General features: G+C 45.2%; 1 protein-coding gene across 1 annotated transcript in view; it reads left to right on the forward strand.

Moving 5' to 3' along the window:
- Nucleotides 1-20,715, forward strand: part of LOC105554813 (chromosome unknown open reading frame, human C11orf49) — a 258,467-nt gene that overhangs the window by 217,219 nt on the left and 20,533 nt on the right. The window contains 1 exon segment of the mRNA XM_012001406.1: nt 10,754-10,838. Within this exon segment, the coding sequence (XP_011856796.1) occupies nt 10,754-10,838 (85 nt within the window).

Consider the following 20,715-nt stretch of genomic DNA (forward strand, 5'->3'; position numbering starts at 1 on the left):
GGGGGGGATTTAATACCATTTTCTTTTCCCTGCCCCACAGAATTCTTATGGGGATCAAAAGTGATAATGCATATAAAAATGGTTTGCATAATTCTACCGTGTCTGCAAATATGATGAGCCATCAGCACTATTAAAAGTGAGGCGACAGAGGATTGGCAGTGCACTGACAGTCCGGGAAAGTGGCGCACCTGCCTTCAGGCAGGAACTCTGTTATCCGTTCATCAATAAAGAACAAAGGCATGATAAAATAATCAAGAGATAAGAAATAAAATCGTTTCAGCCACCCACTGGCTGGAGCTGAAGGAGAACTCTGATAAATTGTGCCTTTTGTTACACAGGTGCCATCCCACCTGTGTCTGTGTGCCTTAAATGAAGGAAAGTAATAAGAGCAGGTACTGTTGATTGGATGCTTATCTGTGCCATGTACCAGCAGCTTAATTTACCATCTCTTCCTTTTAAAAAAAATGATTTTTTAATCTTCTCAAGAATTCCTGATTAGCATTATCATTATTCATACCATTATTACTATATTCACTCTCATTTCTAATTGGCTTGCCCAATGTCACATGGCTAGTTAGCAGAAGAACCAAGATTTGGACCCAGATCGGCTGATTCAGGAGCCTTGATTTTTTTTTTTTTTTTTTTTTTTTTTTGAGATGGAGTCTTGCTGTGTCATGTTGCCCAGACTGGAGTGCAGTGGTGTGATCTTGGTGTACTGCAACCTCCACCTTCCAGGTTCAAGTAGTTCTCCTGCTTCAGCCTCCTAAGTAGCTGGGATTACAGGCACGCACCACCAGGCCCAGCTAGTTTTTGTATTTTTAGTATAGATGAGGTTTCACCATGTTGGCCAGGCTGGTCTCAAACTCCTGACCAAGTGATCTGCCCGCCTCTGGCTCCCAAAGTGCTGGGATTACAGGCGTGAGCCACTGTGCCCATCCTGAGCCTGTACTCTTAACCATTGCACTATGCAAGACCTACTTAGGTGTTAGGGCCTAACTGCCTAACTGCCCTTTGTAGAGCTCTAGAGTTTTAAGGTAGCACCTCAGGCCTTCTTTCCTCAACTTCTCGTCTGGGTGAGAGCTGTTGAAGAGAAAGTTGGCTAAAAAAGGCTTTGTTTTTATAGATATTAAATATTAAGATTCCTTACAAGATTTTCATTTGTTATTTCTTTGAGACAGGGTCTCACTCAGTCACCCAGGCTGGGGTGCAGTGGTGCAGGCTGCTCACTGCAGCCTTAACCTCCTGGGTTCAAGCCATCCTCCCACCTTAGTCTCTCGAGTAGCTGGGACTACAGGCGTGTGCCACCATGCACAGCTAATTTTTTCATTTTTATTTTTTATGGAAATGAGGTCTCACTATGTTGCCCAGGCTGGTCTTGAACTCCTGGGCTCAAGCAATTCTCCTGTCTTGGCCTCCCAAAGTGCTGGGATTACAAGCATGAGCCACTGCACCAGACCTAGATTTCTATTTTTTAAAATATATATATATTAAAACATTTTTTTCAGTCCGGGTGCAGTGGCTCACAACATCCTTATTTTACAGGTGAGAAAACTGAGGCCTAGAAAAGTTGTGCCCAGATAGGTATAATCCTTTGCCGAAGTCAGACCAAGTTCTTTTCTCTATCATGATGTGTCTCTATAGTAGGCTTTTCCCCCCTAAAACAACATAAAAACCTTCATTCTGGCCTTAAACCCGCCCCCCTCCACCCCCCGCAGAAAGAAATGTAAAATTCTGCCTCTTTTTCAAAGGTTGCGTGAGGTATATCACCACTGGGAGGGTGAGATGTTTTCTCTTGCCTTTACTCACCATTAGAAGGGATTAAGGTTTAATCTCCAGTTTAGCTCTTGTGCCTGTTTAACCATTTCTGTTCAATTAAGAACAGGAATGGGTTTCAGGAGTTTGTAACAAGACCTGCTTCTTGGAGAATTATACCTTGGCCCTAAGGTGTCCGTTTCAAAGGGCCCGCCCTGTCCTCCTGTTTCCAAACAAAAATGGGAGGTGGTAACACCTGGTAGAGCTGCATGAGCACGTGAGTGGTGGTGCAAATTCTAGGCTGGAGTCACTTCTTTGATGGGCTGCCGGAGCCTTTGGGCGCTTATGGTGCCAAGATCCTGCTCTACATTTTGGCGTCCAAAACTGCCTTCCATTTCCTCGATAATGGGTAGGAAACTGTGTCCATGCCAGAGTAGCTAGCCCTGTTGCTATTAGAGAGGCTTTTTTTTACTCCTGGCACTGGTGCTTCCTTCCACAGTGACATACGGCTGCCCACCCTGGCCATGTGCAGCCTGTGTTTCACGTCCTCAAACTTTGTTTTTTTTTTTTTTTTTTTTTTTTTTTTTTTTGAGACGGAGTCTCGCTCTGTCGCCCAGGCTGGAGTGCAGTGGCCAGATCTCAGCTCACTGCAAGCTCCGCCTCCCGGGTTTACACCATTCTCCTGCCTCAGCCTCCCGAGTAGCTGAGACTACAGACGCCCGCCACCTCGACCGGCTAGTTTTTTGTATTTTTTAGTAGAGATGGGGTTTCACCGTGTTAGCCAGGATGGTCTCGATCTCCTGACGATCCGCCCGTCTCGGCCTCCCAAAGTGCTGGGATTACAGGCTTGAGCCACCGTGCCCGGCCACGTCCTCAAACTTTCTAAGACAGGACCTCCCCCAGAACAAAGCCTTGCCTTAGGTCCTCCAATCGCTAATGGCCCCATCATGATGAACACACCCCCAAGAGTTCGACACAGTACAGGGGATTCTTATCAGATCAGGCCTGTGGTTTAAGCCACCAGTGGTGGCTCAGGATGGCCATGGGTCTCCTAAAACCTGAGCAGATTGCCATGGTATGTCCTACATGACCCTGGGAAGAATGTTGAGATCCTGGTTAGAAATGCCCGAATTTCTTTAAATCTTTACCTGCTGTATATAAACAGTTCCTGGAGAGTTGTTTTTGTTCATTTTAAACATTGCCATAAAATTGTTACTGTGTCTGATTTAACACTTTGCCTAGAACAAAGATACAGCCAAATAGAAATAGACTAAATACATTTCTAGCTTGGTGTTTGGCTTAGTCATAATAAAATATAAAACTAAAGGGGCAGCCGGGTGCGGTGGCTCACACCTGTGATCCTAGCACTTTGGGAGGCCAAGGCGGGCGGATCACGAGGTCAAGAGATTGAGACTATCCTGGCCGACATGGTGAACCTCCGTCTCCACTAAAAGTACAAAAAATTAGCTGGGCATGGTGGCAGGCGCCTGTAGTCTCAGGTACTTGAGAGCCTGAGGCAGGAGACTTGCTTGAACCCGGGAGGCGGAGTTTGCAGTGAGCCGCGATAGTGCCACTGCACTCCAGCCTGGCGACAGAGCAAGACTCCGTCTCAAAAAAAAAAAAACCTAAAGGGGCTTTCTGCCACCATTGGAACACACTGAAGATGCTCTGGGGAGTAATGAGCTGGCAAAGGATAGTGTTCATAATGGCCCAAATACTTTACCCCACAGGTATCATTCGAGGCCATTGCTTCTCATTCCTTTTGTAAGGTCATTTCCCATTCAGTCAACTAATTATCATTCCCCTCCATTTGTAATATAAAACAACAGTGCTGCCAGAGGAGATAAAATTGAATATCACAGCCTTCTCTTCTTCTGGGTCTTTGCTTGACAGGAACATGGCCCTAGTAGGGTAGCAATCTTTCTGTGACTTGTGATACCAACTGCTACATGAGGAGTGAAGCCATCAGATGTCTTGCCTCCTTCTTCCCTTCCCCCACACCGTCCCTCACTCCCTTCCCCCTCCTCACAGAGTAGCACTGAGAAGTATTTACTCAGCTGTGGCCTGGTAACAACGCCTTGGTGCCCTAGGGATTGGAAGGGGTGGTGTGGTCATGCCCCGAACTATCCATGTCCTTCCGAGCATCTCTTGGCAGAGCAACCTGGCTGAGGATGAGTGTCATTTAGAGTGAGCCTTCACAACCCCTGCATAAAAGAACATAAAAACAATTGCAGCTGAAAATTGGAGAGTCCACACATGGGCTGTGGTATTCTCTGGCCTCTGTGGTAGTCCTATTGAGATCATGCAGCCAACCAACTAGAGGCTGTTCAGTCCTCTGGGATTCCCATGGCTTATAGCATTTCATTATCTTCAGCTCTTGTCCAGCACTAGCTCACTCAACCAACATGCAGGCACTCACACAAATGAATTTAGACTGAGTCCCATTTCATCCCCCATGCATTTAGAGCTAAAAGTCTTTGACTTCAGGCTTTAGGGAAGGCTTTCTCTGAAGGAATGAATATATGGCCCCAGTTCCTTCCATCTGGCACTCCTCCATGGGTCTTCTTTAGTGACCCTGGCAAAGGTACCATTTCCCAGGAAGAGGAGAGGTATCCGATCTACAACTACCTTCCACCACAGTTCTGAGCAAATGTGGGTACGCATGGTGGTCTGCAAGGAGGATGTAGAAATGACTAAGCTGCTCCTACAGAGCTTCAGAAGCAGGACTTGCCACAGCAAGAATTCAGTCCAGATGTCAAAAAGACATCCTTTTCCTACAAGTGAGAATGAGTTAGCCCTTGAATATATTGGGAATCAATAATTTCTGACTAGATTCATTTTCTTGGCTAAAGTAAATTCATCTAACACTCTCTAGGATTAGAGTGGATATGACCAACAGAAGAGTATTTTGAGTCAGAGCGCTGCTTATCTTGAAAGCGGTAGTATTCATGCTAGAATTGTAACAGCAATAAAGTGAATTTCTGCAAAGTGAACCCTAGGCTTCCTTTGGTTTTCACAGAAAAATCAGTGACACGGCCTGGTGCAGTGACTCATGCCTGTAACCCCAGCACTTTGGGAGGCTGAGGCGGGTGGACCACCTAAGTTCAGGAGTTCGAGACCAGCCTGGCCAACATGCTGAAACCTCTCCTCTACTAAAAATATAAAGATTAGCCTGACGTGGTGGTGCGTGTCTGTAGTCCCAGCTACTTGGGAGTCTGAGGCAGGAGACTCGCTTGAACCCGGGAGACGGAGGTTGCCATGAGCCGAGATTGTGCCACTGCACTCCAGCCTGGGCAACAGAGTGAGACTCTGCTGAAAAAAAAGGAAAATCGGTGATACATTCTTATGAAAAGAAATATTCAAGCTGATTGAAGTGAGCACTTGGTGCGAAGGCCAATAAGCCCATGAAGTGTAGTACACCGGCCATGGTTTATCATGTTTACTGAGAATTATAGTGCCTAGCATGTAGGGGGTTTTCCTTTTTTCACACTTCACAACTACTGGCTACTCCTCATACACCTGCAAGTTTGCAGAAATGCCTCCTGTGCCTGGAGACCTCCTATCTCTGTGTTCACACAGTGACCAGAACTTTATCCCTATGAATTTTTATTTGGGTCACTATGTGAGGCATGTTTTTATGTATTCATTCCTTCAACAGATGTATACTGCAATGCACCAGGCATTGTGCTAATTGCTTTAGCTAAGTTCAAAGATTCCTTAATTTCAGGACTTCAAGTTTTAATCAGTTAATAATTATAAAATAATGCTACCACTTATTGAGTACTTTGCTAACTATTTGCAGAAAAGTATATATATTACCTCTTTTGATCTTTTACAATTCCATTAGGTAGGTACTGTAATTATTACACTTTTAAGACAAGGAAACCAAGGTTCAGGGAAGTTGTACAGCTTGTCTAAGTCATGCTGGTGGCAAGTAGTAGAGCCAGGTTTTGCAGCCAGGTCATCTGATTGCAAAGTCAGAGTTTGGCACTAATATAGCTGCCCTGCCCAACTACCCTGCGCTGTTTAAAGTGGCCTGTCTGAAGGGTATCTGTATGTTTAACTTAGATATAAAGCCTGTTAGTCATCTAGTGTGAATAATCCTATCATCAGAAGTCCTTCACAAACCAGCTGGATCCCACCTGCTAGGGTGGAACTTGCAGGACCTTCAGAGCCTGTGCTAGGCCTAGGTCTGAATCTCAGCCCTCTTCCTAGCTGTTTCCTTGAGAAAATGATTACACCTCACTGAGCCCTAGTTTCTTTATTTCTAAAATAATAATAGCAAGTACTAACAGATGGCCCTTATGATGGGTCAGACACTGTTCTAAACACTTTACATTAACTCACAACAACTCTGCAGTGTTCATACTGTCATTTCATAAATGGGGAAAGTGAGGCATGGAGAGCTTAAAGGTCAAGTAACTTGAAGTCAGTGGCAAAGCTAGGATTTGGACCCGAACAATCTAACTCCCAAGTCCATGCTATTAACCATAATGCTATGCTGTGCTGCCTCTGGAGAAGATAGGATCAACGGCGTAAAACACCTCTGGTCTGGAGCCAGCCACACAATTGGTGAGACTAGTGCAAGGCTTAGAAGAAGAAAATTTGGCAGTCTGACCACCCATGAAAGGAGACACACAAATTTGTGGAGAGTGTTCTGATTTTGATCTTACACCAAAACCTTATTATGTCTTTGCCTTTGAACTTGCAGGACCTACTGGCTGACACTCTTCTAATTGTGGGGAGATTTCTAGAGAACGTGTCTATTGATACACAATACTTAACTCCCCTGCACCTGCCAGGTAGAAGAGTGGCGGGCATGAGATGAGGATTGGGATGAGAGACCATGGTGTGGCCACCAGCACAGGTGTCCCCCAGCCCATGTCCTCTGGCCTAACTGAGGCTGCTGTGCGGAAGCCTCAGTCTTCGCTGTTAACAGTAATTAGAACCTTTAAGACTCGGTTTCTTACGTGGAAAATGTCAATTCACTTGAATTGTCTCCTTGATCCAGTTCATCTGGAGCTATTTAGTTCCTGCAGTTAGTTTGGAGGAGAAAACAAGCTCTTAAGCCTCACACATTATAGCTGATAAGATCAAGGTGCTGACAATGTTAGCTGAGTGGGCTTTGGAGCCAGACTGCCTGGGTTTGAATTCCAGTTCTACCTCTTAAGTGTGCACAATCTGAGTTTTTGTTTCTGTGAAATGAGGGTAATAGTAGTGAAGATTAGTGAGGTAACATATGTAAACCCCTTAGATCAGTGCCTCCCCGAGAGGAAGTGCTCAATAAATGTTAACTGTATTATTGTTAAGCCCCTCCTGCCATCAGCTTCCCTTCTCTCCCTTCGAGCCTGAGATCTTGCTCAGGGAAGACAGGTCCCCTTCCTCTCCCCTATCCTGGACCCTCCTCTCCTTGCTCACCAGCTTATTTCATCCCTCTAAGCTTTCTCATCCTCATCTGTGAAATGGTACTGAGAATAATGGAGTCTACTTCATAAGGTAGTATGCTGTGAAGGCTAAGTGAGTTAATTTTTTTTAATTTTTTATTTATTTTTGGGGGGGGGATGGAGTCTTGCTCTGTTGCCCAGGTTGGAGTGCAGTGATGTGACCTCAGCTCACTGCAACCTCTGCCTCCTAGGTTCGAGTGATTCTCCTGCCTCCCGAGTAGCTGGATTACAGGCACCTGCCACCATACTGGGATAATTTTTGTATTTTTAGTAGAGATGGGGTTTCGCCACGTTGGCCAGGCTGGTCTCAAACTCCTGACCTCAGGTGATCCACCTGCCTCGGCCTCCCAAAGTGCTGGGATTACAGGCATGAGCCACTGCACCTGGCCTAACTGAGTTAATTCAAGAGCTGAGCACAGATCTCCATGACTACTCACTCTCTTTACAGTTATTGCTGGAGCACAAAAGACTGCGAGAGGGCCTTTGAGATCTTGGACAGTTCTGAGATCTAAAGGACCCAAAATAGACAGGAGCATTAGGGTGAACTGGTGTCCAAATGCAGGCCACAGAAGCTAGGGGGACTGCTAGCTTGTTCATCATAATGGGGAGCCTGGAACAGAGCAGGCACATGGGAATAGGAAGTGAGTGGCCACTGCAGGAGAGTGTTCAAAACGGATTTGGCTCAGGCAACCCAACAGAGAACTTTCAGGGCAGAACACTTTTAGGTGTTTAAATGTCCAAACTCAGCAACACCCAGGCTCATGCCTGTAATCCCAGCACTTTGGGAGGCTGAGGTAGGAAGTTTGTGACTAGCCTGGGTGACAGCACGAGACCCCGTCTCTATAAAATTTTTTAAATGAGTAGGGCTTGGTGGCATATGCTTGTAGTCCCAGCTACTTGGGAGGCTGAGGCGGGAGGATCGCTTGAGCTCAGGAGTTCAAGACTGCAGTGAGCTGTGCCACTGTACTCCAGCCTGGGTAACAGAGTGAGGCCCCCCATCTCAAAATTAATTAATTAATTAATTAAAATTTAAAATGAAAAAAAACCTCAGCAACAAATACCTTCCTCCTCTCTTCTCCTTGCCTCCAGAATTTAAAAAACAGAACCAAAACAAACTCCCACTGTTTGATGTTACTAAGTTCTAGACATTCTGCTAAGCACTTTATAGACATCATCTGTCTTAAAATTGACTTTAACCCTGAAAAGTGTCGGTATCACTTGCATTTTACAGATGAGAAACTGAGACTTAGAGATGTTAAGCAATTTGCCCAAGATTACATACCTGGTGAATCGCAGAGCCAAAATTTGAATCCTAGCCTATGGAGCAGAAAGGGAACAAGCTCTCATATGCTTATCAGTATTCTGATTTTGAAACAAGTCTTACCACTCATAGTTCTCTCAATACCCACTGTACAACAGCTGAGGAGTGTCTCGAAGTCGCAGAAATCATCTGCCCTTGATATTATTTGGTCACTACTTCAGTAGAATTAGAACTCCTCTCTCCACATCCCCAACACAGAGTCTGCGTGGAAGAATAATAATAACAATAATATAACTACTCTCTCCACAATTAAAAGTTGTTTATTTGCTTACATTTTCATTAATCTGACTACTGTCCTCACTTAACATTTAGAAGAGTCAAGTTCCAGAAGTGGTGAGCAGGATGTATTCTGTTTTTCATATTTTTAAGAGCTTTTGTTGTATTAGAGAAGCACACAGTGATTTTTGTAAATCATTCTTCTGTCCTCAGAAGCAAGTATTTGAAGTACATGAGTTAGAATAATATCAAAAACCTGAAGAGGGCCTAGGGTCTAGAAACCAGGAAGCTAATGTTGATTCCTAGCATTGTCTTTCTTAATCAAGTAACTCTCTCTCTCTCTCTCTCTCTCTCTCTCTCTCTCTCTCTGTCTCTCTCTCATTTTTTCACTTTCCTTCATTCTGTTATCTTCCCAAGGATATTTTGTAGGTAATTTGGGGGATAAATGTAAGTTCCTATGAAACACTCTGACTCTCCCTAAGAATGCTATCAGATATATCCGCCAAAGTTTAGCCTAGAAAAGCACTGATGATTCAAAGATAGAACTTTCCTTTATTTACTCCCTGCCCTGCCAGAAATCACTCTTCTCTTCTCTCTAGATGGGGAGTTCTGGAGTGAGAATAAAGTGGGAACACATTAGATTCAGTGGCTTTTCTCCCTTCCCTTCACCTTTTTCCTCACCCCAAGCCTGAGACCACGAGTGGCGATGACTCCCTCCCTTGAAGAACAAGACCTCCTGCCAGGCTGTGCCCGAGGTCAGGCGAGTGGGAAGAGGAGAGTGCCACAAAACCATCTTGATCCTTTGACCTATATTGACGCTGAGTCTGTTCCTTTGGTGTTTCTGACTTTGGCAGTGTGGTTAGTCAAACTCTCTGTCCCCACCTTGAATTGAGCTTTGATGAAAAAGTACTAGGAACCCAGGCCTTTCCCTGGAGATTTGGGGTTTTTGTCTTGGAAAAGCATCAACCGAACTAACAGGGGCAGAAGATCTGGATTCCTGTGGCTTGGGCTAACTTAGATCCAAAGAAACCAAGTGCCTATGATCATCATCTTCATTCCCCAAATGTAGCCATGCCCTCTGGATTCCCTCCTCTCACTCATCCTCCTCCCAGTTAGGCAGGCTTCGGGGTGGATTGCTCTCACTTTAGCATCACCGGGCCCTTCCATATTCGAAATGCTTTGGTATATGATAATACTTGCACATTCTTACTCCTTGGCTGATCTAAAATCTTTTGCCTTCAGTACATGCAGCAACAAAATAACTTAAGCATCAGTGTATTTCTTCTCCCTTGGAATCCTATAAATCTCTCTGAGATTCGCCTCTCTAGGTTCTCTGCTGGACCACAGAGCCTCATCCTGGCTCACCTCTCCCAAAGCACTGCTTCTGTATATCAGGAATCATTTGGTTACCTTGACTGTATATCTTGGACCTTTGTCTTGGTTTCCTATAATAGGATGACCAGATTTGTGTTCAGGCATTCAAAAGAAGCCAGCCTGCTGCAGTACTGGATGACAGAATAATGAGGTCTGTGGGTTTCTATGCTATACTCTTCTCCTCCATACACAGCAAGACTGTTTGCCTTAGTACTGCTTCCAGATATTTTGTGGATGGTCTTTGGGCATGTGGTGGGAAATGTTACCATGCCAGAGAATTTCAGCAGATTTAACTGACTTTGAAATGACTTGTTCTTCCAGATTTTTATATACAGGGAAACCCAAAGAAGGCTGATGAAGGTGCCTCTCTTGTTTGCTCTCTTCACTCGACCAACTTTCATGCCAGTGAAGCTCCTTTGGCCAAAATGTTGTAACTGGATGCTTCCCACCCAGGAAAAGCTTTGTAGAAATATTGATCTTAAAAATCTCACACCTGGAGGTTAGAGACTAGCATACCCTTAACACTGACTTGCTTTTAAAAGAGCAGCTCTACCAAGACCAGGTCTGAAATTCATGAAATGAACAAAAAGAGGGCAGTGACTTGAAATGCAGAGACCTAATGTGTTCCTCTCCATTTCCACTTCAGATTTGCTGACCATGAAAGAATATCACTGTTTGCTGCAATTACTGTGTCCTGATTTCCCGCTGGAGCTCACTCAGAAAGCAGCCAGGTACGTCTCCTGGATTCTTGAAACCAACTCAGCTCTCTGTGGGCCACTGCTTCCTAGAGAAACCTGAAGTGTATACAAATGAAAAAAAGGAGCATTTAGGGAAGAAACTGGCAGTGGGAGAGGGGTCTATTTGGGATGTGCCCCAAAACATAATAGATTCTGCATTTCCAAAGGGAAGCGAAATGATCCTTTGTGGTTTCTGTGGGGAGCCTCAGGGTCTGAAGATAGAGTTGGAGGGTAGCGAGATGAAGAAGAAGAAAAAGCCCAAACTCCTCCAATCCCCCCTCACACACACGCACACCCTAGAGGATATTCTAAGAAAAGAGGGGCTGCATTTTTGTGTTTTCATGCTACTGTAAAGATACTACCCAAGACTGTGTAATTTATAAAGAAAAGAGATTTAATCGACTCACAGTTCCGCGTGGCCTCAGGAAACTTACAATCATGGCAGAAGGCAAAGGGGAAGCAAGGACCTTTTCCACATGGTGGCCAGAGAGAGAAGCACAGGCAGGGGAAATGCCAGACACTTATAAAACCATCAAGTGTCTTGAGAACTCACTCACTATCACAAGAACAGCATGGGGGAAACTGCCCATGTGATCCAATCACCTCCCACCAGGTGTCCCTCTCAACACCTGGGGATTACAATTCGGGTTGAGATTCAGGTGGGAACACAAGGCCTAACCATATCAGGGGGCAAGGGTTGGCAGTGACTTGTGATGAAGAGGGTTGAGGTTGGGGACCGGAAGCGCATAGAGGTGATAAAGCCCCAGTTGAAGGAAAGGCACATTATATTATTTATGCCAGAAGAAGCTTTTCAAGATCAGTCCAGAACCAAGACTTGGCAGAAATAGTTAGAAGCCCCTAATTTCTCTGTTGGGTTTCACCATCATTGACAATTTTTAACCACATGAGGTATATTGGACTATGCCTCAGTTAACTTTTACTTACTTAACTCAAAACCTGAGCTAGGCCAGGCACGGTGGCTCACACCTGTAATCCCAGCACTTTGGGAGGCCAAGGCAGGCAGATCACCTGAAGCCAGGTATTCAAGACCAGCCTGACCTACCTGTTGAAACTCCATCTCTACTAAAAATACAAAAAAATAGCCAGAAATAGTTGCGCTTGCCTGTAGTGCCAGCTATTCGGGAGGTAGAGGCAAGAGAATCACTTGAACCTGGGAGGCGGAGGTTGCAGTGAGCAGAGATCGCGCCATTGCACTCCAGCCTGTGCGACAGAGCAAGATTCCATCTCCAAAAAAAAAAAAAAACCCTGAGCTAGGGTTGCAAATGGACGTGTAGCAAAAATCATGTTTATTGAAGAATGCCTTACCTTCCCTAAATCATATTGAATGCATTTACCTTCACTGTTCTATTTAAATTTGTTTACCTTAACTATCTCACCTAATCCTTGTAAAAACTTTTACTTCCCTTTAAAATGATCCTTTGTGGTTTCTGTGGGGAGCCTCCGGCTCTGAAGACAGAGTTGGAGGGTGGTAAGAGGATTAGGTAAACAACAACAACAAAACACACACACAAATACACACCCACACTCCCACACGTACCCCTAGAGGATATTCTGAGAAAAGAGGGGGCAAGGGTTGGCAGTGACTTGTGATGAAGAGGGTTGCAGTTGGAAACCAGAAGGGCGTGAAAGCAGCCGGGCACAGTAGCTCATGCCTGTAATCCCACTACTTTGGGAGGCCAAGGTGGATGGATCACCTGAGGTCAGGAGTTCGAGACCAACCTGACCAACATGGTGAAACCCCGTCTCTGTTAAAAATACAAAAATGAGCCTGGCGTGGTGGTGGGCACCTGTAATCCCAGCTGCTTGGGAGGCTGAGGCAGGAGAATCACCTGAACTTGGGAGGCAGAGTTCAAGTCAGAGGTTGCAGTGAGCCGAGATTGTGCCACTGCACTCCAGCATGGGGGAAGAGTGAGACTGGGTCTCAAAAAAAAAAAGGCGTGAAAGTGATGAAGCCCAGTTGAGGGAAGGGTACTGTTACTGCTCACTTCACTGAAGTGGGAACTGAGGCTCAGACAGGGTGACAATGTTGTGCGAATATACTGATAGTTTGTAAGTAGCAGTGGCGGGACTAGAACTGCAGTCAGCCTGAATCCAGAGATGGGAGATCAGGAGCACAAGGAGATTCAGAGTCTCCTCATGCTCCCACCTCCCTGTGTCATGGCATCATTTCTGCTTTGTGGTTTGACCCACTGAAAACAAAGCTGCACTGGCTGCACTGCACCAAGAATCACCTCACTCCTTTTGAAACGTGCCAGCCAACTCCTCTGCTGACTTGTAAGAAGGGAGCTCCATTGCTCCCAGTGACAGACGCCAGCCTCAAGGTGGGGCAGGCTGTTTTGCAGCTCACAGCTCATGACCTAGTTTTGCTGGTCACGTGCGAAACCTGTTTAGTGATCACACACTCAAAATTGTGTAGGTTTTTTCTCCCTCATTATTCAGTGGATACTTTTCTTTCCTGATGGCAACTGGCCACTGGTAAAAGCTGCAGTTCAGGTTTTATAATTTTAATTTATCTGCTATCCAAAGGAGATTTGGATATTCTTTTCTTCACTGAAAAAAAAAAAAAGTATGGGAGATTATCTCTTGTGATTTAAAAGCAGCCAAGTGGAGTTAGCTTTAAATTTCCATGATCGTTCCCTTTTGGGCAGAAATCATTTTATTTTAAAAAAATTTTTTGTTTGTTTGTTTTCTTTGAGACAGAATCTCACTCTGTCGCCCAGGCTGGAGTGCAGTGGTGCAATCTCGACTGACTGCAACCTCCACCCTGCCTCTCCCCGGGTTCAAGTGATTCTCCTGCCTCAGCCTCCTGAGTAGCTGGAATTATAGGTATGCACACCATTCCCGGCTAATTTTGTTGTTGTTGTTGTTGTATTTTTAGTAGAGATGGGGTTTCACCACGTTGCCCAGGCTGGTCTCAAACTCCTGACCTCAAATGATCTGCCCACCTAGGCCTCCTAAAGTGCTGGGATTACAGGCATGAGCCACCGCAGTCAGCCTGGGCTCAGATCGTTTTAAGGAAGATTCAGCCCCAAAATCTGGGGGGATAAACTCAGCATCCTTCAAGACTGAACTTAAGGCCGGGCATGGTGGCTCACACCTGTAATCCCAGCACTTTGGGAGGCTGAGACAGATGGAACACGAGGTCAGATTGAGATCATCCTGGCTAACATGGTGAAACCTCGTCTCTACTGAAAAAAAAAAAAAAAAAGAAAGAAAAATTAGCCGGGCGTGGTGGTGGGTGCCTGTAGTCCCAGCTACTCGGGAGGCTGAGGCAGGAGAATCGCTTGAACCTGGGAGGCGGAGGTTGCAGTGAGCAGAGATCGCGCCATTGCACTCCAGCCTGTGCGACAGAGCAAGATTCCATCTCCAAAAAAAAAAAAAAACCCTGAGCTAGGGTTGCAAATGGACGTGTAGCAAAAATCATGTTTATTGAAGAATGCCTTACCTTCCCTAAATCATATTGAATGCATTTACCTTCACTGTTCTATTTAAATTTGTTTACCTTAACTATCTCACCTAATCCTTGTAAAAACTTTTACTTCCCTTTAAAATGATCCTTTGTGGTTTCTGTGGGGAGCCTCCGGCTCTGAAGACAGAGTTGGAGGGTGGTAAGAGGATTAGGTAAACAACAACAACAAAACACACACACAAATACACACCCACACTCCCACACGTACCCCTAGAGGATATTCTGAGAAAAGAGGGGGCAAGGGTTGGCAGTGACTTGTGATGAAGAGGGTTGCAGTTGGAAACCAGAAGGGCGTGAAAGCAGCCGGGCACAGTAGCTCATGCCTGTAATCCCACTACTTTGGGAGGCCAAGGTGGATGGATCACCTGAGGTCAGGAGTTCGAGACCAACCTGACCAACATGGTGAAACCCCGTCTCTGTTAAAAATACAAAAATGAGCCTGGCGTGGTGGTGGGCACCTGTAATCCCAGCTGCTTGGGAGGCTGAGGCAGGAGAATCACCTGAACTTGGGAGGCAGAGTTCAAGTCAGAGGTTGCAGTGAGCCGAGATTGTGCCACTGCACTCCAGCATGGGGGAAGAGTGAGACTGGGTCTCAAAAAAAAAAAGGCGTGAAAGTGATGAAGCCCAGTTGAGGGAAGGGTACTGTTACTGCTCACTTCACTGAAGTGGGAACTGAGGCTCAGACAGGGTGACAATGTTGTGCGAATATACTGATAGTTTGTAAGTAGCAGTGGCGGGACTAGAACTGCAGTCAGCCTGAATCCAGAGATGGGAGATCAGGAGCACAAGGAGATTCAGAGTCTCCTCATGCTCCCACCTCCCTGTGTCATGGCATCATTTCTGCTTTGTGGTTTGACCCACTGAAAACAAAGCTGCACTGGCTGCACTGCACCAAGAATCACCTCACTCCTTTTGAAACGTGCCAGCCAACTCCTCTGCTGACTTGTAAGAAGGGAGCTCCATTGCTCCCAGTGACAGACGCCAGCCTCAAGGTGGGGCAGGCTGTTTTGCAGCTCACAGCTCATGACCTAGTTTTGCTGGTCACGTGCGAAACCTGTTTAGTGATCACACACTCAAAATTGTGTAGGTTTTTTCTCCCTCATTATTCAGTGGATACTTTTCTTTCCTGATGGCAACTGGCCACTGGTAAAAGCTGCAGTTCAGGTTTTATAATTTTAATTTATCTGCTATCCAAAGGAGATTTGGATATTCTTTTCTTCACTGAAAAAAAAAAAAAGTATGGGAGATTATCTCTTGTGATTTAAAAGCAGCCAAGTGGAGTTAGCTTTAAATTTCCATGATCGTTCCCTTTTGGGCAGAAATCATTTTATTTTAAAAAAATTTTTTGTTTGTTTGTTTTCTTTGAGACAGAATCTCACTCTGTCGCCCAGGCTGGAGTGCAGTGGTGCAATCTCGACTGACTGCAACCTCCACCCTGCCTCTCCCCGGGTTCAAGTGATTCTCCTGCCTCAGCCTCCTGAGTAGCTGGAATTATAGGTATGCACACCATTCCCGGCTAATTTTGTTGTTGTTGTTGTTGTATTTTTAGTAGAGATGGGGTTTCACCACGTTGCCCAGGCTGGTCTCAAACTCCTGACCTCAAATGATCTGCCCACCTAGGCCTCCTAAAGTGCTGGGATTACAGGCATGAGCCACCGCAGTCAGCCTGGGCTCAGATCGTTTTAAGGAAGATTCAGCCCCAAAATCTGGGGGGATAAACTCAGCATCCTTCAAGACTGAACTTAAGGCCGGGCATGGTGGCTCACACCTGTAATCCCAGCACTTTGGGAGGCTGAGACAGATGGAACACGAGGTCAGATTGAGATCATCCTGGCTAACATGGTGAAACCTCGTCTCTACTGAAAAAAAAAAAAAAAAAAGAAAGAAAAATTAGCCGGGCGTGGTGGTGGGTGCCTGTAGTCCCAGCTACTCGGGAGGCTGAGGCAGGAGAATAGCGTGAACCTGGGAGGCGGAGCTTGCAGTGAGCTGAGATTGCTCCACTGCACTCCAGCCTGGGCCACAGAGCACTTCAGCCTGGGTGACACAGTGAGACTCTGTCTTAAAAAAAATAAAAATAAAAAATACTGAAGTTAAGAATGAAGGTATGACAATAATTAGAGAATTTCTAAATAAAGAAAAGGAACCATAAGTGTGAGTGTGTATGTCCCAAGAGGCAAGTAGGATCCATAGTAATCTTGTTTGCTGCTTAATCACTATCACTTAGCATAGTACCTAGATATATGCCAGACACTCCATAAATGCCTGCTGAATGAATCAGTATATGAGTGAATGTGTGAGTGAATGTTCCTTGTCTGGCATTTTACATGATTCTAATAGTCCATGATTCTAAGTAACTCTAAGAACAAGAGTCAACAACTATATCCTATATTTATTTGTTCATTTGTTTATTCATCAAATATTTCTTTTTAACAGCTTTTTGGGATACAATTCACATACCATACAATTCACCCATTTAAAGTGTAAAATTCAATGGCTTTTAATGTATTTCCAGAGTTGTGCATCCATTACCATGGTCTATTTTAGAATGTTTTCATTACCCTAAAAAGAAATCCTATACCCCTTAGCCATTACTCTTCGGTCCCCACTCTGCCATCTTCCCCAACCCTGGGCAACCCCTAATCTACTTTCTGTCTCTATAGCTTTATCCACTGGGCATTTCAAATAAGTAGAATTGAGACCAGGCACAGTGGCTCACACCTGTAATCCCAGCACTTGGGGAAGCCAAGTGGGGAGAATTGCTTGAGCTCAGGAGTTCCAGACCAGCCTAGGCGACATGGTGAAACCCCATCTCTACCAAAAATATAAAAAACTTAGCCACGCGTGGTAGCATGTGTCTGTGGTCCCAATTACTTGGGAGGCTGAGGTGGGAGAATTGCTTGAGCCTGCGAGGCAGAGGTTGTAGTAAGCTGAGATCGCACCACTGCACTCCAGCCTGGGCAACAGAGTGAGACTCTATCTTTAAAAAAAAAAAAAAAAATCAAATAAGTAGAATTGTATATGTGGTCTTGGCCAGACGTAGTGGCTCATGCCTGTAATCCCAGCACTTTGGGAGACTGAAGCAGGTGGATCATTTGAGGTTAGGAGTTCAAAACCAGCCTGGCCAACATGGTGAAACCCTGTCTCTACTAAAAATAAAAAAATTAGCTGGGCATGGTGGTGCACGTCTATAATCCCAGTTACTCGGGAGGCTCAGGCAGGAGAATTGCTTGAACCCAGGAGGCGGAGGTTGCAATGAGCCGAGATCATGCTGCTGCACTCCAGCCTGGGTAACAGAGCGAGACTGTGTCTCCAAAAGAAAAATTTAAAAAAAATGGCCAGGCACAGTGGCTTATGCCTATAATCCCAGCATGCTGGGAGGCCAAGGCGGGTGGATCACAAGGTCAAGAGATGGAGACCATCCTGGCCAACATGGTGAAACCCCATCTCTACTAAAAATACAAAAACTAGCTGGGCGTGGTGGCATGCGCCAGTAGTTCCAGCTACTTGGGAGCCTGAGGCAGGAGAATCGCTTGAACCCAGGAGGCGGAGGTTGCAGTGAGCCAAGATCGCACCACTGTACTCCAGGCTGGTGACAGAGTGAGACTCTGTCTCGGGGAAAAATAAAAATAAAAAAATTTTGTGACTAGTGTCATGTTTTAGGTTGGCGTAAAAGTAATTGAGGTTTTGCCATTATTTTCAATGGCAAAGACTGCAGGTACTTTTGCACCAATCTAATAGCACAGTGTTTTCATGGTTCATCCATCTTGCTGTATGTGTCAGTACTTCATTTCGCCAAATGTTTCTTGAGTGCTGATTTTGTGCCGGGAGCTATTCTGCAAATGAGGATACAGTCATGAATAAGATATAGTTCCTGCCCCTCAAAGAACTTGATTTAGAAGGCGACTGCTTAGGTACTGGTTACTGGCTGCCACCACTCTGTGATATATGACCTTGGTTTTGATCAATCACTCCAAAATACTGACCTCTTTTCCCTTTCCTGTGATGTGAGGGAGCTTATGAGAGTGAACCTTCGATATGCATCTTAGCCCCCCACAGCCACAGCTTTGCATTTGCCCCAGCTCTCTTCTCAGACCCTTCCAAACAATTGGATAACATGAAAGCACCACAAGATGTGAGTGTAGGTGGTAGAATCCTGTAAGAACCAAAAATTCTCCATACCAAGGTAGAATTATACAGTTATTGATACTAAAGGGCTTCTGGAATGGTATTCCTCTATTTGTGGCTGGAAACTTACCCACTCCTCACCTAGAGGCCTGCTGTTTGACAGAAACCTCAGACCTTTCTGTTTGAGCAGGAGGAAGCATCGTAGCCAGTCCATGTCAATAGCAGTGTGAGGGAATTATGGGAATGGCAGTAACAACAGAAGGGCCAAGGTTACCCACATGGCACTGGCTGCAGTTAGAGATGAATTCAGAATTAGGGTAAGTTTGTTTTCTCCCCGAGTATGAGCATCAAGCTTCTGTGTCAACCTCATCTCCTCAATGCCATGCTTTCCCCACTGTACTGCAGCTGGTGCATATGTAGAAAAACTGTATGTATCCCAGAAAGCATCCCCTGATTTTGTAAGCTATTCTCATTTTGTCCTGAAGGTCAGGGTCCCAGCTTCCCCACACACATGCCTATGCATCTGATCAGAACTGCAAATGGGGGTGGTAGAGACTTCAAGGCAGTTACTATTGCTAGAAGAGGAACTGCCCTCTCCCATCTCACTGCCAGGCTTACTTTATTCAGGACGCTGAAGTCTGGGGATGGGCTGCTGAAGGAGGCTCCAGTCTCTGATGATGTGTGCATAAAAGAATGTAATCCACAGGCAGCTGGAAGCCGGAGCCTGTTCAGGGGCATGGTGTCTCCACATGCGCCTGCCTTATGTGCTGCAAGCATCATGGCCAGGCCCTGGGGCAGCAGGTGTGAGCTGGAAAAACAGGAAAAGAAAAAGCAAACAGACTCCACGACAGCAGCCAAGCCAGAGATCCCCTCCATCTCACATATTCCTGCAGCTAGTGGAGTAGTTCTTTCATCCCCAGATGATCAACAGAGCATCTCCCGCTCCCCATCCTCCATGGACTGGAAGCTTTCTGGATGGTTAAGAGCATGCAACTGGAACCAGACTTCTTGAGTTCAAATCCTGGTTTCACAACATACTAGCTGGGCCCTTGAGAAAGGTATTTAATTTCTTTGAGCCTGTTTCCTCATTCGTAAAATGGGAATAATAATAGTTGTAATGATTGAAGGAGAAGTATATGATGTGCTTAAAATGGTAGCTGGCACAGAGTAAACTTGTCATGATCGTTAGAAGTGGTAATATTAACCTTGATCTAGAAGAACACAGACCCCATGGCATTAGAAAGATCTAGTGTACATCCCACCTGTGCCCCATTAACTGGATGACCTTGCGGATATCTCTAAGTTCTCTGGTCCCTGTTTTTATATCTGTAAAATGGGGATGACAATAATAATAGTAACTAACTCATAGGGTGTTTGTAAGATTTCAGTAACACCAACAAAACCATGAAAATTGCTTACCACATTGTAGACATTAAATAAGTAATAATTTTTTAATTTTTAGATGAAGTCTTGCTCTGTTGCCCAGGCTGGAGTGCAGTGGTGTGATCTTAGCTCACTGCAAACTCCACCTCCCAGATTCAAGTGATTCTTGTGCCTCAGCCTCCCAAGTAGCTAGAATTATAGATGCCCGCCACCACGCCTGGCTAATTTTTTGTATTTGTAGTAGAGACGGGGTTTCACCATGTTGGCCAGGCTGGTCTCAAACTCCTAACCTCAAGCGATCCGCCTACCTCAGCCTCCCAAAATACTGGGATTACAGGCATGAGCCACCACGCCTGGCCAGTAATAATTTCTTGCTGTTACAATTATGTTGGCATTATTAATAGTACCAGATTTAAAAAAATAAATAAATGAGGTGTTGCTGGGTTTCCAAAGCCAATGCTTCCTGGCCTTTTTGCACTTCACAGCAATCAGAAAATAATATATAACAAAAATCTCCAGTAAAGATAAGACTACTTGTGATTGGCCTGCAGGCTCTGGCCTCCTCCCAGCTGGGCAAAGGGGACCATCACACCTGTAAGTCATTTGAGACCCAAGTGACAAAGGGTTGGGAAGCTGTGTTCCAAGGGTGAAGATTTAAAGCACTGGTTCTTAAACTTGAGTACGCATCAGAGTCACCTGCAGGGCTTGTTAAACCACACATGGCCGGACCACATCCCCAGAGTTCAGTAGGTTTAGGGCAGGGCTCAAGAATTTATATTTCTAAAAAATTCCCAGGTGATGCTGATGGTCTGGGAAACACACGTTGAGAACCACTGCCATTCTTTTTTTTTTTCATTTTCTTTTTTTTTTTTT

This window comes from Mandrillus leucophaeus, unplaced genomic scaffold, assembly GCF_000951045.1.
Source record: "Mandrillus leucophaeus isolate KB7577 unplaced genomic scaffold, Mleu.le_1.0 Scaffold66, whole genome shotgun sequence".
Classification (NCBI taxonomy): domain Eukaryota; kingdom Metazoa; phylum Chordata; class Mammalia; order Primates; family Cercopithecidae; genus Mandrillus; species Mandrillus leucophaeus.